The sequence below is a fragment of the Aythya ferina genome (assembly GCF_964211825.1).
Source record: "Aythya ferina genome assembly, chromosome: 8".
Taxonomy (NCBI): domain Eukaryota; kingdom Metazoa; phylum Chordata; class Aves; order Anseriformes; family Anatidae; genus Aythya; species Aythya ferina.
Window position 1 is genome coordinate 32426961 of NC_140304.1, and position 17055 is coordinate 32444015.

Genomic DNA, 17055 nt, shown 5'->3' on the forward strand with positions numbered 1-17055 from the left:
GAATGACCGAGCATGGTGGAGCAAGCAGAGCAAAAATATTAAAGGAAGAACAAGGGAGAAGGTTCAAAAGACAGCAGAGCAGAAGGAATATGGAATGAGAGTAAAAATAAATACAGGAGAAACTGAGTCAAAAAGTGTTAGAAAAGGATGAAGCAAAGGGCAGAAAAAGCAAAGTTAAGACAATTTGTCCGTTTAAAAGTGGATCCTTCCACTGCTCGAGTCTGGATGAAGCATGAAGTTTGTCCCTCCTCTGTTACACTGCTAAGGGAACAGGAATGGGCAGCCTTTCTGCCCTCTGGCTGTCCAGCTGGGTAATGAAACTTCCAGTTTGGTAGACTACATGTATATTGTCCAGAAGACAGGATTAAGGGACAAAATATATGTTTTAACAGAATTCATGCAGTATTAGTTTTTTCCTTGTCCACCTAGCTACCCACGTGTATTTCACTGTTCCCCTGGGAATATCATCACAGCACTCCAAAATTAACACTGAAGTGACGTATTTTGTCTTGTCAACAACATTGGTATGCTCAGGTGCTGGCCAATGGAATGTGCTACTTTATTGGCATTTGCTTGGTGAACCCATCACTGACCCAGGGCTCAGGCTAGGTGTTATATTGAGCAGAAAATGCCCAGCTGAAGATGAGTATTTGGAATATCAGAGTAAATCTGAAGACTGCTTTTGCAGTTCACAATCATACAACATGTACAAATGTCAAGGAAAAATAAATGCATGAAACACCCCTGCAATTTATCAGCTGTGCAGTGCTTCTGTTCATGGTAAATTTATATTCATTATTCTCTTCTGAAGCTTTGCTGGTACTTTGTCTAGTAATCGTTGATGCTTAAGGACATTTCTAGTATTCTAAATCTCCTAGCACTTTTTTTTTACAAATGCAGATTTTATCTAAATGAAATGACGCTAGTTCCAGGTGTGGTTGTTACTCCATTATGATTGTGCTGCTCCTGTATCATTTTTCGGTATCCTGCCTTTACAAATCCTTGTCATATTTCTGAAGCTTCCAACATTAGTGTACAGAAATTGCACTGTTTAGTTTTAGTTTTTGTTTTTAATAACCACATGTGGCTCTTTAACTGTATCTCTCTTATTGCTCTTCTCCAGATTTTAGTGCTTTCTTTATCTCTTCTGCTACAGAAAAAGTCAGTTAATCTCCTATAATCTCATTTAGCTATGTGAATAAAGTCAGGAATGGAGCCTTCCTGAGCATCACATGAACATCTCTCCACATTTCTCATTTAAAAGCATTCCCTTAAGCCCTGGTTAAGTGCAAATGTAGGATTTAAAAGTGTTTTCTGCTTTGTTTGGAAGGAAAAAGGGAAAATCATAGCTTTCTAGAAAAGCATATTATTGGGAAGACTGGGGTTTAAGAAAGAGAAAACCGGTATTGTGCTCGACAGAGAACTATTTAAGGCTTTGTTGTATTTATTTTTTTTTTTAACTTTCCTCACATACAAATATATACTTATAGAAATGATGTTATGAGCCTAAAATCGTACATGGTGTGACTCTGATGTGACGTCTCTGTTTAAAAATGACACAGTTACAAACTAGTTTTGCAGAAGCAGTTGATTTCACACAGCTTAAATAATGCCAGTTAGAGTTTGCAAAATGACATGGGATTGTGAAGTACTGTTGTATATAGGTTCTAATTCATGCCAACACTTAGGCGTATGTCCTGCTTCTGCATAAAGTACAGTAAGTTAAATGGAGATCTGTTCTGTAGTATTAGTCTGCCTGTGTGGAGGTATAGAAGTCAAAGCTAAAAATGCATAAGACAGTTGTGAACTCAATAGCAGGTTTTTATCCTTTCACAGATTTGGAAATGTTTGAGAGTAATTAACTTTTCCTCTTTTTCCCTCATTTGAATTGTTAGTAAAAATAGTTTAGAGTTGTTATGAAAAACTGAGGTATGTCAGTTTTTCAGAACAGTCCAGATAAGGACATAAAAGAAAAATTATGTACATATGAAGCTATTTGTTTCTGAATGCATTTTATCCTATATTCAATCCATCAATAGCTAGACGTCTTATTGTTATACATTAAGCAGATTCATTTTTTTGTTACTGTTAAAATAAGTAGTTTCAAATCATTCTTATGGATTTCTGAACTAATTCATAAAATGAACTAATTATTTTCTATTATGTTCCTAGACTTGTCAAATTGAGAATTTTGGAGTTAAGGGAGAATCACTTGAAAACTCTACCAAAGTAAGTGATTGAATATTTATGTAACTTTCAGTTGAAATTTCCAAAAGTGCAAAATAATTTCATTTGTAGCAATACAACAGTGCTGTTTGTGTTCAGTTATTTTTTTCTACTGTTAAAAGAAATTCTGCTGAAGGTTTTTAGCAAAAAGTAAGCATATAATGGAAGATGGACACTGGCACAGTAGTTGACTGTAACTTCATACCCCAAATCTACAGTGTAACGTTTAAAATATTAAATGTAAATAGAATTGAGAAACAAAACATGGGATAACCCTGGCCAGTGATTATGTGATAGTATTTTCCTCATCAAGAAGTAATCTGATGTGTTGGAAACATTTTCAGTATAACCTCAGTAGAACAATCTCCCCATATGATCCATGCAGATGTTAAGTGTATTTGGTCATTTACAATGCTATTTAGAAACTTGTATCATCAGAATATTGAAGAAATGTCCAGTTTGGCACCATTTCTTGAATTATTCACAAAAAAGAAAAAAGTATGTCTCCGGGATTTACTGTCATTTGACCAACACTTAAATGATATTTTGAAAAGGAAACAATAAAGAAATGAAAAATAAAATCTAGGGTTCCCACTCTGAATATAGGAACTACCACTGCAATAAAGCAGGGAGTACATTTTTACAGTCAGACCAATGTTATATAAATGTTTTATGTGACAGGGATCCTTACCAATGAAAAAATATCCATGGATATGGGAATTGTTCTAAATGGAGGTCATATGTTCCCATTATAAGTGAGAGTTATAATGATGGTGAATAGACTGTATTTATGCAACTTTGCTGATACAAAATTGTTTGTTATTTAGTTTATTTAAAAAGGGCACTTTGTTCAGCAACCATGTGTTTACTAAAATCTGATGTACAGGCATTTTACACCTATATGGGATATAATGATGTTTTCACTACTTCCTGTGGGCATTTACCTAAAGGCAAAACACTTTTCTTTTTTATATGAAAGCTATTTTTTAAGTTAAAAGGATATATTCCTGATATCATTGGAAAACACTTTTTTTTTTTTTTTTTTTTTTTTCCCCTCTGTGAAGCCCCTTCAGTCTGCTCCCAAAGGGTGTAGCTGCATTTAAAAATAATACCTGCTGGGAGGGCACATCTGTAGACTTTGAGGACTTTAACATCTGAAATGCCGTACATATGCTGCAGTGTGTGCATGTAATGGAGGCCAGCTCTTAAATATCGGTCTCTTTTAGAAGGGAAGTCTCTGCACACAGAAGGTGCTTGTCAGAATAAATGGATTGTGTGTGTGCTAGTATTGAAGAATTGCAATTCCACAATAATTTTAATCAAATGGAATATTTTGATACTTCTGGTCTAATGATAATCCCACTTAAGGTGATACATTTTTCACTGAGGTCAGTGGCAGCAAGGTTAGACTTGTGTGTCCTCATTACTAATAAAAATGATCAGTGCTCTGTTACTGCTGTGATACATGGTGCTTACCAGGCAATTGTCGAGTTTGGCATGTGTTAGGAAGACCTCCTACCTAAGGGTAGCCTCTGGTTTTAGCAGCACTAGGTTTTCTAAAGTGGCTAAGCGTGACTTTTCCCCATGTGTAATTCTGACAATAAGGAAATTCTGTGACTCCAGTAATCAGGGGAAACGTTATTTGCAGGTGTTTGTTCTCTGCTCCGTGCTGTGGCAGAAGGCGTTGCTGTATACTACTGACAGTGGAAATAAAAGCTTTTGCGTGTGCAAATGCTGTCCTTAAAACTATTGGTAAAATAGCTGTATTAAAAAATAAAGTAAAAGTAAGAGGGAAGAAAGATGGCAAGGTCATTTTTTCATGAGATGAGACAAAAATGAGAGATCTATGTATATCTGGATTTTTTTGTCCTCCGGAGCAGTTTTCTCTTCAAGAAAAAAAAAAAAAAAAAAAAAAAAAAAATCAGCACAAGGCCCTGCAGCAGCAGGCAGAGCTGGCACACTAGTGCCGATGTTTGGGCTGTACGGGGAAACCAGGAAGGCTTCCGAGTAATTGTGACCAGAGCTCTGTGCCTGTGAGAGAACAACCTGCCGTTAGGAACACAAATGCAGTGACGGAAATCAGAATGCATTTTTCACTCTAGTGATAAAACAGGTGATGGAGGTCTTTCAGCTAGGCGCTTAAAGGCTTTCATTCTTACCCTAAAGTTTATTTGATGTATTGTGGAAAAGGTAACCTGATTATGCTGGTAGTTTGTTCAGTAATTCTGATGTAAGAGTAGACGTGAAAAGGAAGTTAAATAAAAATTTTAATACTGTACTTTGGCTTTTAAATAGTTTTGAAATGTACTGTTAGACCATTTCAAGTAACTTCTGCTCAGCACTGCTCAGTGCAACTTAGAAGATGTGGAACAAAAAGTTATCAAAAAGCAGATCGTGCTCTTTCACCTGTTCTGTGCTGTCAGATAGATGCATATAAAGAATTTTTGAAGGAAACATTTGGCATTTTGGCATAAATAGCAATTAAATGTGCTTCGTGTTTACCATAGCTCTATTTTTGCTTCTCAGTCAACAGGTCAAGACTGTTGTAAAATGTACCCATAGTAACCGAATGCAAAATGTTAAAAAATTATTTACAAAATCATCAGATTAAGTAAATACTAATGATCAGTGGCTGAAAGGTAGCTCTCTAACCAGAGCTTAGATCTCAAAAATGTCCCTCTTTAATACATCTTTTATTAAAAAATGAGAGCTCTCCTTTGACTGTTGAATTTGTCAACATAATTTTCCAGCACTTAAAACTGATCTAAACATATCGCTGTATTCCCCAGCAGTTTCCTGATAGGAAATTAGTGACGCATGGTTCATGAAGCGTTTTGAAGAGTTTTCTGATTTCTTCTGACAAGCATACCAAACATTTAAAACAACATTTCTTGCTGTACCATCGTGGTCTGGAGATGTACCTTAGTTTTCAGATGAACATGCTGCAGGATGTTGCTGTTTTCTCTCAGCAGTACTTTCTCTTCAGAAAATCCTCTTAGGTTTACTGCTACTTTTATATACTGAAAATAGTTTGATTAAAGATTGTTACAGATACCTATTTCCAAGAGCTTTGGGGAAATTAGAAATATTTGGAAATCTCTATCCAATATTACAAATGTTTTATTAAGCATTAATTTGTGCAACAAAACCAGAAAAATGTGTTTTCTTCTCTGTAATTTCTGTTAACTTTCTGGAGCATTTGTGAGATTCTGACTACATTTCTTAAGCCTGAAATATGTTACTACCTTGATCACAAGGCCCTCTTTGGCTTGAAGAATCAAGCAATATAATTTATATTATTCTGTTTGGATAAAAGTGTACTTGATCTTTAGTCGCTGCAGTGACATGTAATATCACTGTAATAGCTCAGGGCGATGTTTAATAGTCCGCAGCTCCCAATAGCTGTGTAGCATTCTGTTCTGTAATGCTACCCTACTGAATATGTATTTGGAGCTAGAGGCAAGGCTTTCAATTGGCAGTGATGTTGTCAGGCATTTTGCACCCAAACTGAAGCAATTATATTCAGTGGAGAGATTCCTGTTAGCTTCAATGGGTTTTGAATGAGGCAATTTGTGCTTCAGTGTTTAATTATTCTGTGTTTGAGTTATTTCTCAGAGTGGAGGGATGTAATTCCCAGTTTTCTATCTTGCTGAATAATGCTCTGGTCCAACCTGGATGGGAAGATACGGGAGAACAGGAGGCTGCCAAGGGAGAGCCACTTGGAGAACTGCAGTAGGAGACCTCCAGAGTCCCACAGGTGCCACAAGGACCTGTCTTGCCCTCAGTCCTATCTGTGGCAGTGGTTGACCCTCACCTGGCAAGGCCTGAAAAACTTGATTTCTGGAAACCTCTTTTCATTAACATCCTTTCCAAGTCATTTACAAACAACTTGAGCAGCATGTGCCCCAGCCCAGAGCCTCCTCCTACACCCACTCATTTATTTATTTAGTTAGTTCCAATCTGCTGCCATTTATTTACCTACATGAAGACCTTCTCTCATCACAGAGATGCTTAGGTTAAGAATTTCCAGTTTGGTAGACTATATTGTCCAGATCTCTTGTACTCTTGACTCTTTCAAGTGGCTCCAGGAGGTTTCTGAGTCACCCCTTCTCATCAGAAAAACTGTTGATTTTTTTCCCAGTGTGTCATATTTATATTTACTTTGTTATTTCCCTTACGTTATTGTTTAGAAGAGTTTCTGTTAATTTGTCTGGTACAGATGCCAGTCAGTGACATGTGGCTTCCTAGACTTATCCTGGAGTAATTTAAAAGCTGTTGTGCCAGTAGTTATACACTTCCCAGTCATCTAGCACTGAAGCACCGTTTGAGAGGCTTTGTGTGTCATACGTGCACATTGTTAGAGCTCTTTACCTGAGTACCATTTCATCTCAGCAATTTTGCGCTGTTCATTTGGTTTGCTTTATTGAGACTTCTGCTTAAGACAAATCCCCCAGTTGATTCTCTGTGGGTAAGCACTGCAGCATGGGAGCCTGCCCAAGCTCTGAATACAAATGTAGAAAATTAATTTAGTTTTTCTGCTATGACCTTCTTTTCTTTTTTCCTGAGCATTCCTTTTATATCCTTTCCATAGGCTCTGGCAGGTTTCCTGCTCCTGAGGTGCTTGAAGAAAGATTTATTATTACTTTTTATGCCTTTTTTTCAAATATTTCTGAAGATAGTTTCTAGCCTTTTATAGCTAACCATTCTGTTCTATTTTCCTTATTTGGATGTGTTTTCATCTCTTTGAAGGATGTCTTCTAAGTTTTTTTAGCAATGTTTGCTTTGGATTTTCTCAGGTCCTTTTCACAGGTAGTTTTGTATTGCTTTAATTCTTGCACATGTTGATCTTCTCACAGCAGCAATTTAGCTTCTTAGCTGGTAGGAAGGACTTCTTGCTGTGATTATTTTCCTCTTACCTGCCCAGAGCCATCCTGAAAAAAGCTGGTGCCACTTCCCCCAGAGGCCAGACATGGCTTGTGAAGGGCTGCTCATGTGGGGCCTGACCCTGTCGATGCAGGGAGGGATGTGTGCCTGCATCTCTGGGCCTCAGAGGTGCAAGTATATCTTGTTGTTTTAAAATCATGATGGTGAACCAGGAATTAATGAGTCTTTCTGACAAATGTGAAGTGTGTGAGTCTGTGAGCACTCCTGACTTGGTGACAGTGAAATAGATGCTCACGTTGTTGTTGCAATATTCCCATTTCAGTCCGGATAAACAGCTTTCACACCTCTGTTACCCTCTTATCTATTTCCTACTCTTAATTGCAGATTCAGCTTAGATGGCTTTGTCTCACCTCTGATACAAACAAATTGGAGTGTAGTTTTTCTGTATGAGTGCACAATGAGGCTTTTTCTAACCTAGTGGTTAAAAAATTATTAGGCTAGCAGTGTTTGTGTTGATGTTTTTGAAGCCATTTGCCAAATAAATGTTGTGTTGGGACTGTGAACTCTAAGGCCTGTACTTCATTCTGAGGCTGTTGGAATGGCTCTGAGTATTGGACATTCCCGTAAGAACCACAAAATGGGTTGACAGTAACTAAGCTGTGTGATTAATCCAACCACTCTGGTGCTCAGTGTATTTAATAATTTTATTTGAGGATTTGTGTAAAAGATAAAAAATACCTCTGTTTTCTCGCTGCTTGGTAAGTGGATTTTACTGATGTCTGTGAGTTTCAGCTGCAAAGCACTTCTGTTTGTGTTAGCACACATTGTTAGAAAGTACACCTCTTCCAACCAATTAGTTGTTTCTGAGAAGTTCCCTCCGAACTAGCTGAATGAAAATTCCCAGTGGATACAAATACTGAAGTCGTGTTTGTGCTGCCCACACTGTAGGAAACAATTTCTGTGTTACATGAGTCAACCTTAAATCATGCGGCAGGAGCTGGGTTCTGCAGGTGGCCTGTGGGTATGATTGCTTCATTTCTGACCACAGTTTGAGGCCTGGTGCCTACTTTCTGGATGTTTAGTTCCAATAAATGTACTATTGGGCAGTAGACCTTCCAAATACAGACTGATATTCTCCCTAAAAGAGTAAAAATCAAAAGCTTCTGTGTTCAAACTAGATTTAAATCTAGATTATTGAGAAGAATATATTGGTATTGCCCTACTACCAATGGGCATCTGGTTAAACCCTGGCATTATTTTCCTATTTTTTTGTTTTGTTGTTTTATTGTTGTTGGTGGTGGTTTTTGTTTTGTTTTGTTTTGTTTTCTTAAAAGTGGTAAAGTAGATGTGTTAGCTAGACTTTACATGTCTACCACAGGTAGTATTTTTATATCCATCTTGACTTTTTTTCGAGGAGTTTGCGTATAGCTTGGTTTGTGCATTAAAAATTAAGGTTATCTTTTATAACTTAAACCAAAGATCCTTTCAAATGCATTGGAGCTCAAAGGAACCAGTGTACTCAGGCTGATGAAAGTACCCACTTAGGATGGAAGAGTAAATTGTAAAACCTAAAATCTCATATAACATAACTACACCACCATGTTTAAAAAGCAGAGATATGTGGAAGCTGTATATAAATATGCCTTTGGTGTGTTTGTGTGCACATTTATGCAGTTAGATAAAATATATGTGTACGTGTTTATATATACATATCCACGCATATATGCTATATAAACATATATGCATGTGTTGTCTCCTTCTCTCTCATCAAATGGTTAACAGCAACTAACCTGGCATAAAAAAAAAAAAACAAACTAGCTAATCCAGAAATTAACCCTATTCCAAGTCTAAATTTTTAGCCAAGTGTTTTAGGAACAGTGGTACATACACAAAACTCAGATGGTTCCCCTCCCTCATGTTCATCACTTTGCTTGCTTGCCTGCTGAGGATGCCTGGTTGTTTCAGGATAGTGCTGAGTTATTACATTGATTGAAGTAAATCTCCCTCTGTTCTTCAAAGCCAGTACATGAATTTACAGCTTAGTTGGAAAGAAATGTTCTGAGCATATTTCTGTAACAACAAAATTTTTTAAGTTGTCTAACAGTCCCATTGAAACCTGGTCTGGTTACCACTTTTACAGAAGCTCATTAATTTGCATTTAAATTTATATTTTCTGAAATTAGGCTCTGTCATAAATATTCATTGCTCTTCATAGCAGACTTGACACTCCTAAACTGAAAGTTTGGGGACATTAATATCCTGTTGAATTCTTGAGAGGAGTCCAGGGTACTTCATATCTCAGGAAGGAACCTGGAAACAGTACCTGCACCGAGCAGCAAGGCAGCCTGCCTGTGTTTTTTCAAAAACCTTTGAATAAATTGAAGTAGTTAGCATGGTCTTTGCTTTTAGAGCTGTTTGAGCTCAGGAAAACACCTTCTCAGGGTTTTGTAGGATATCCTTCAGTAGAAACTGGTGAAATTGAAAAACTGTAGAAACTGCAATTGTAAATGGTGAGTCACTAGGGTCTGAGAAAGTGTAGGCGCTGGTAATTGATGAGAAAATACTTGTATTTGCTGCACTCATCTTAATGACTCACCATTTCCCACCTGAAACTGTGGCTTCTCATCTCTTTGATTTTCTTGACAATAGATATTAGAGCTATTAGGGTTTTGTTGTTGTTTACAATACCATGCTTTTAGGAAATAACATACAATGAAGACATTACCAAGGGGATGGGTCCTTGGCAGCTAATGTTTGGAAAAAACAACAGGTCTTGTCTTCGCCTTCAGCTAGTGCTCAGAATTAATTTGCTGTGTGAAGAGTAAAAGTTTTGGATCAAATTCTCAAGAACAGCCTCTAAAATTGGAAGAACTGTGGAATTCTGAAGATGAGCAATTAAAACTGGGTGATATTTAATAATACGGTGTGCAAGGTCATGTACTGAGGGACTAATATGAAATTATGCTATAAATTAGGGGTTCTTCAGTCAGAAATCACACTGAAGAAAAGAAGACATTATTGTATTAGTGGGATGTAAAATGTCTATGAGTCATCAACCTAGCAGTGTCCTGACAAAGCCAAATGTTCTTTGACAAAGTTTTTCCACTGGAGATACAGAAGTGTTTGTGGCACTGTACAGAAAATAAGGGAGACCTCATTAGGAAAGATTCCAAATGCAACAAGTACGAGGAAGAGCTAAAGAAGGTCCAAATCCTTTGGGAAAAATAATGGTTGCAAAATGTGTCATAAGACAAGGCTCTAGAAATAGCATATTGCTGTGAAAACAGAAGGTGAGGGGAGATATGTTAGTGTTTGTCTCTACACACAGTCAGGTGAGGCAACTTGGAAGAGAAAATTATCTTCAGCCTGGACAGGTTCATCTGTTTGACAGAGGAGCGGATGAGAATAAGCTGGCCATAGGAACGAGAACTCTGAGTGCATAGCCAGCCCCACCTCCAGGGTCTCTATTATTTTAAGATTGACACACACCCCTTTGTGTTTTGCTGGAAGACAAAAACAACGCTTGCGGCTTGGGAACCTCTCTCCCTTGTAAGACCAGTAGATGCCAAAGGTGGGAAGAGGCAGGGTGGTCCCTGCCCCCCTGCTGGAACTGGTCCCGGGCGTTCCCAATGGGCTCAAGGGCCAGGATGCAGCCTGCTTGCATGGCCACTCTGGCCTTCCTGTCAGAAACTTCATTCTCACAAGACAATTGTGGGACGATTAAACTCTGGTGGCATCTGTTGCGGTCCTGCCGGTTTGAACTTGGTGCATTGCTGTGTGAAATCTGCTCCCCGTGCAAAGCAAAGTTTGTTGATTATTAAGCACAGCGTCTGAAATCAACCAGAAACAGTAAGTTTTAATCACAAGTGATACTGTTGATTAGCAACTTTATATTCCTTCGAAGAAGTCGACATGCATTATTCTATTACTCCTTAGTTGTTCTTTTAAATTACATTAAAGTACATTTAAGTACATTACATTAGAGTACCTTTCTGAAAGAGATTTATTTTTTAAATACCCGTGCCATCAGTTTGCAGTTGTTTTAGTGCAACCTCCATATCTTTCATACCTGTCAGCTTGAGCCAGGAATAGCATGACTTTAGGGAAGTGATGATGGTGAAGGGTATTTTTTTTCCTGTTGTTATAATTAACCTTTTTGCATTCATGTGTTTTCAGTTTTAAAATGTAAACTTGATGTTTTCTAGTCTCAACTGCACAGCTTTAGGTTTTAATTGTAATAAAATGTAACTATGGAAAAATACTGGCAGTATGTTTTAGCCACAAGGTCATATTTCTGAGGATTGAGGCTAATAAGTATATTTTCTGTCGGAATTCACATTTCACTTGTAAAATTATTGTTTAGACACACCTATTGTAGGCAATGTGATATAAAGCTGGTACTCTTCTGTTTTGATTTCTTTTCTGCAAATGTCCCAAGTTCTAAAGGGAATCTCTGTGTTTTTACTGCCACTTTTTGCATTACAACAGTACTTCTGTGCATTCTAGTTCTACAATTGAGCAGTTCTCAAAAATTCTGAGAAAAATACAAATTTCTATTTTTGCATAATATTTTATTATGGATGTTTGAAATTCTTACGTGATTAAGGGCAAAGGGTCTGTTTTCTTCCACCTGTTTAAAAGCACAGAAGGTCACTATCATCTGAAATTTTCCATGAAAGGTATTTCAAACAGAAGCAAAAAGGATGCCATCCATTAACTTTTTCCTTCTGGGTAATGAATGGAATGGTGAAACCAATCAACCAATCTTTTTGTGCATATGTAGTGTATCTGTTGTGTCTTCAAAGATGAAAATACATTATCACAAAATGTACAGGGGAGAAGAATCACGTTTTTCACCCAGAAGAGTTCAGTCTAACTATGAAATTAAATTTAATGGATTTTTCTATCTTTTGAATTTCTAGTGTAGGGATTTTTTTTCCATAAATATAATGTGAAAATTTGATATTTCTCTTCCTTCCCTCCTTCCCTCCTTCCTGTTGCTCATTTCTTAGGAGTGAGACTGTGTATAAGGAGACTCAAAAGATCAAGGTTTCTAAGCAGCATCTTAAGAAATTTATAAAAAACACACAGTAACTTGGTAAGGCAACAATGTAAGGTGTTGTAGACTAGACTCTGCCTTGGCAGAACATATCTATAATAATGACAGGTATTTTGCAGAGGTTATTTACAAATTTGAATTATCTACCTGTAGAGAGTTAAAGGTCTTATGACTTTCTGTAGCTAAGACTTTGTTTTGAATTGAAAAAATAAAGAGAATAATGTAGTCAGGTCTTGTATAAATACATTGTATGTGTTGAATGCTGGCATTCCTCTATACATAATCATTTTAGTATAGAAACTGTCATATATCTTTCATGAGCATCTTTGGTGATTTATAGAAACATAGTTTTGAAACACTGTCAGATAAAGTTATTTTGCTCTTGTTCCCTATTTCAATACCATTTTGCTTTGACTTTAAGATAAGCACAAACATTTCTAGCTTTTGCCACGTTGAAAGACTGCAGATTTGGTGTTGCTTGGAGTGAGCCAATAAAAGATTCTGAAAGATATTCAGGCATCTAAAACATCACAATCCATTTTGTTTTTTCAGGTATTAAATTTGATGAATAAAACTGATAATTATTATTTCCATTAATCCTGAAGATGGAGTTGTTGGAAGCATTCTTGTGACTTAAGAACATGAGTTCCATTCACTTAGATAACATTTATAATCCTGAAATCCTTACCACCTCCAAAATTCTGTTTTAGGAAGTAGATTTGCAAAAAACACAGTTTGAGTGAAGTGTGTTGAAGTCAATGGAATCAATTATTCATATCAGTTGAGAATATGTCCAGGAACATTTAAATATAGATTTAAAAGCATAACTTCAGACTGCTATTTTTTGAAATGCTGTTCCACTTTCTTCCTGGTTCATTATAAAGATGTAAACTGTTTCTTGCACTTTGAGATTACAAATGTTTTCATCTTTCATGATGACCTGTTTTCTTTAATGGTAACTCTGGCTGAGTTTAATAAATCATATTCTAAATGACTTAGTACTTTGGCATTACATTATTAAAATATTGCTGGTATTTTAATAAGTAGTTAAGAAACTACTACTACATAACTTCCCATTAGGCTGTTTTAAATTAAATATATTTGCTGCTCGGAGAAGATGCAGAAAAATGCATTTTATTGCTTTCCTGTTACAAGATTGCTTTTCCAACATCAATAGTGGGTCAAGCTTATCTGAAAAATTGCCATAATTATTCTTTCCTAAAGGTAATAGTGGCAATTTTTTGCCATATCTCCAGTGAGCGACAGTCTGAGAGGTGATACAGCCAGAACTTATAGTTCATTAAAAATATACCAGTACTTTTTCTGTCATCTAGGGTAATCCTGACATTACTTTAGCTTATGGTTCTAATGAATTATCTTATGAATTAGTGGTTCTTATCTGAGAGTGTTTGTGTTGTGTGCAATTTTAATTTCAAATGGATGAAGGAAAGACACAGAGGAACTTAGAGTTTTGTATGCAGGCTTGTTTCATATACCAAATATTTTTGTATTTATTTATTACTTATTTGTCTAAAAACTTCCACTTAACAGATATGAAATTGATTTATATTTTCTATCTGACTAGTAGGGTTAAATTTCAGATAGAGAGTTCACAGTACAAAGAGGCGGGAGGGGAGAACATTTTTAACCATGGAGAATCACCGTGGTCCACCTTACACTCATTTTGTTCTCAGTTATACCAGAACCCTGAGCTCTTCCCAGGACATTGAAGCTAAAGACACGAAGAGTTCAAGCTGACTGTTATTAATGAGATATTAATTTGTGTGCCCAGCTCTCGGGTATGGTTGTTTTATGGTATGCAAGGAAATTGCTCAGTATACTCAGGGCACCTTAAGTCAGTGTTAATTCTACGTGATTGAAAAACATCTGCAGAGTAAAGACACCTGTGTACGGTTGATATGACAACAGGAATTTAAATTTAGAGATGACTACGGAGTGCATTGAGAATGGGATGGCGTTTTTACCTGCCATGGCCATTGCAGACTTTGTCTTTCTCCCAGCTGGAACAGGAGACCACTAGGCACATATTACCACCTCGGAGCGTCCGCGTGCCCTGCGCTGTGTTAGCTCTCGTGTCAGCTTTGAGAAACACCCCAGCCTGATGCCCTGGGACAACGTGTCTGCCATTCCATAGATCGTCAGATTAAGGATTGATGGTTCTGAAATAAACACCTGTAAAAGGACATCGTCAGTTGTTGCCATCCATCGCTTTATCAAATTGTAGAAACTGTACGTGTGGACGCTGTGGGCTGTGAACTCCAGCAGCATCCCATTTCCCATGAGAGGGGTGGGACAGCCTCGGAAGGGCACTGTGGCAGTGTCACCAAGGCCACCAAGCAGACAGCACTTAACCTGTGATCAACTCGGGGTACGCGACACATTACCTGGTGTGATCATTTCCCTCAAGCCCTGAAAAATTCACTGTACCATGAGGCATTCTATTTATGTAACCAGAAAAATAAAAAACAATCATGAAAAATGTGATGTCTCTCAGCTGCTTGTGTTTCTGAATGTATGACAAGTGGTTGACTTCCTTTTGAAAAACTGTAGAGTACGTGTGTGTGAATAGATTGCAGTGGTTGTTATTCTTATATCACAGTTATTTTCTGTAGCTGGTCAGTGAGTTATAAACTATTTATATTTGTATTTCCCACTGAAATATATTTGTACAAATATACAAAAGATACCAGTTATGCCCAGCATTTATGCCTTGCAGCTGACTTTTTAGCCATGGCCGCTCTGTGCTTCTCCCATTTCGGTGTCCCCAATGGACTGGTTTGGTTCAAGCTCACAAGCTCTGTGTTGCAGCTTGCTTCCTGTCATTGGACTATGAAACAGGTCTTGCACGTTTGCTATACTTCCAAATGGAATATTATCTTTTTGTCTACCTCCAGCAGTCCTCTAATAACTAAATAGGAAGATCGCATTTTGGCCCTGCATTTGCTTGTTTTTTTTTTTTTTTCTTTTTAAGCATGGTTCTTGGATAGAAGTCGTGGCCAAGTCTCTGGCACCTGCTCCCAAGTGCTGTGTATATCAGACGGCATTAGTTTTCTCTTGATGTTCGCCATAGCCCTGCTGGCAATCAGCCAGTGCAGCCAAAAGCATTGCTTAGTGAGTGGCAACATAACTAATGTGGAGAGCTCATCAGTAAAGATCTTCCAGATCATAAAAATGATACACCCAGTTAAAACTCCACCAGGGATTACAGAAGACATCAGCCATTTTACTGAGAATGCTTAACTGTAATGTGCGTATTTTATATCCAGATATTTCATGTGCTATACAGCAAGGGTTGTCCTTCTGCTTTCACATTTTCTCATGTGGTCCTTGCCGTCTCTGACTCCTTCATCCTTCTTCCTTGATTAACATGTAGATTGTTATTGTGTCCCATCAGTTTTCATCTCCAATTCATCCTTGTCTGTTTCTAGCACATTCCCCTTTCATTCCTCTGGCTTTAGCTGTAGAAATATTCTTGGTTTTTATATGTGTTGTTGCTGTCTTCAGGCTATATTTAAGTAGAAATAGGAATCAAAAGGACTACTAAATAAGAAATGCGTTGAGGATAAATTTATTTGGCTCTTGTTTTTTGGGTTAGCTGACTCAGTTAATTTTTACTCCTCAGGTATTCATTAATGCCCTTTGAACTTGGTTCCTCCTGGTTGATTATTCAGCACCTTAAGTTAGGTCTTCGTCCTGCTCTCTGGCAAAGTAAATGGGAAAGCAGGGCAAAAACTGCATCTTCAGTCTTGCATGTCAGAAGTAGGTCTGTCTGTAACTTATATTCATTCATTCCATGCAAAACTAGCACATAGGGGTATAAATCAAGTGCTGAATGCTTTAGAGATTTGAATAATATGTTTTATATCCTGATGAAATATAGGAAATTTTTATTCATCATTTAGTAATAGGAAACCTGGAGCCTGCTTCTTGTCTGTCTTCAAAATTTTGGAGACCCAGATCCCGAATACGACTGTGATTTTATATATAAAAACTTGACTAAAATTATTAAAATGTTCAAGTTGATCAGTACTGTAGTGTTTACAAATCTGCTCTTTACTTTTCAATGTATTATTACACTGTCAACAAAATATAAGTTGCCTAGTATATCACTTACCAGATATCCAGCCTTTTAAGCAGAAAGGGGGAGGTGACCTTTCTGGCAGTGACTGATGCAGTCAATCTTGCTCTGTTTCAATGTCTTTGAATTCAAATGTCCACAATGGATCCTGAGTTCATAATTATTAAAAACAGGTGTATTTGTTATCAAGCATTTTTTATTGTCATTATGTCACCTATGCTATGTATATGTTATGTGAAAATTATGATTGCTTCTTTGTCTAAATGCAGACATCATAGACCGCTGAATTAAATCATTGATGTCATCAGCACCACAGAGTTTAGTGGATGTAAATTTGGCACCGAGGTTTAGTGTTGTATTTACCCTGTAACTCAAACGTTCCAAACCTCACACTTATCTCCAGGAATATAAATTCTGAAATTCACAGACAGAGTAACTGTATGTTTGTTGTTACTTGTATTTTGAATGTTTTTAACTAGATATACATAGAAATTTTGCAAATATGAATTTTGTATGTTCAAGTTTTTCATTGCAATCAGCATTTCAAGGTTAAGAAACACAGATTACTTTCTGGAAGAGGAGCAATAGTTTAGCTGAGGCCATTTAATCCCACAAGTGGGGATATATGGATATATTTTCTTTTATGTTCTGAAGTGTTCCTCCAGATTTCTCTGAGATAAAGAGCATGGCATAGAAAATATAAAATGTGAAAGAAAATTTTTCAATTTTCTGTACCAAAGGAAAGTAGTGATTTAAGTAGTGATTCATAAGCAAAATGGGGTATTTC

At 37.0% G+C, this 17055-nt stretch overlaps 1 protein-coding gene across 13 annotated transcripts in view; it reads left to right on the plus strand.

Annotated features, from left to right (window-relative positions):
• The window catches only part of LRRC7 (leucine rich repeat containing 7), a 175963-nt gene that overhangs the window by 86350 nt on the left and 72558 nt on the right, over positions 1-17055 (plus strand). For 11 of the 13 annotated variants that reach the window (XM_084527464.1, XM_084527460.1, XM_084527472.1 and 8 more), the window contains exon 7: positions 2173-2229. In XM_084527464.1, the coding sequence (XP_084383590.1) occupies positions 2173-2229 (57 nt within the window). The other 2 variants (XM_084527461.1, XM_084527462.1) reach the window with 2 other exon arrangements.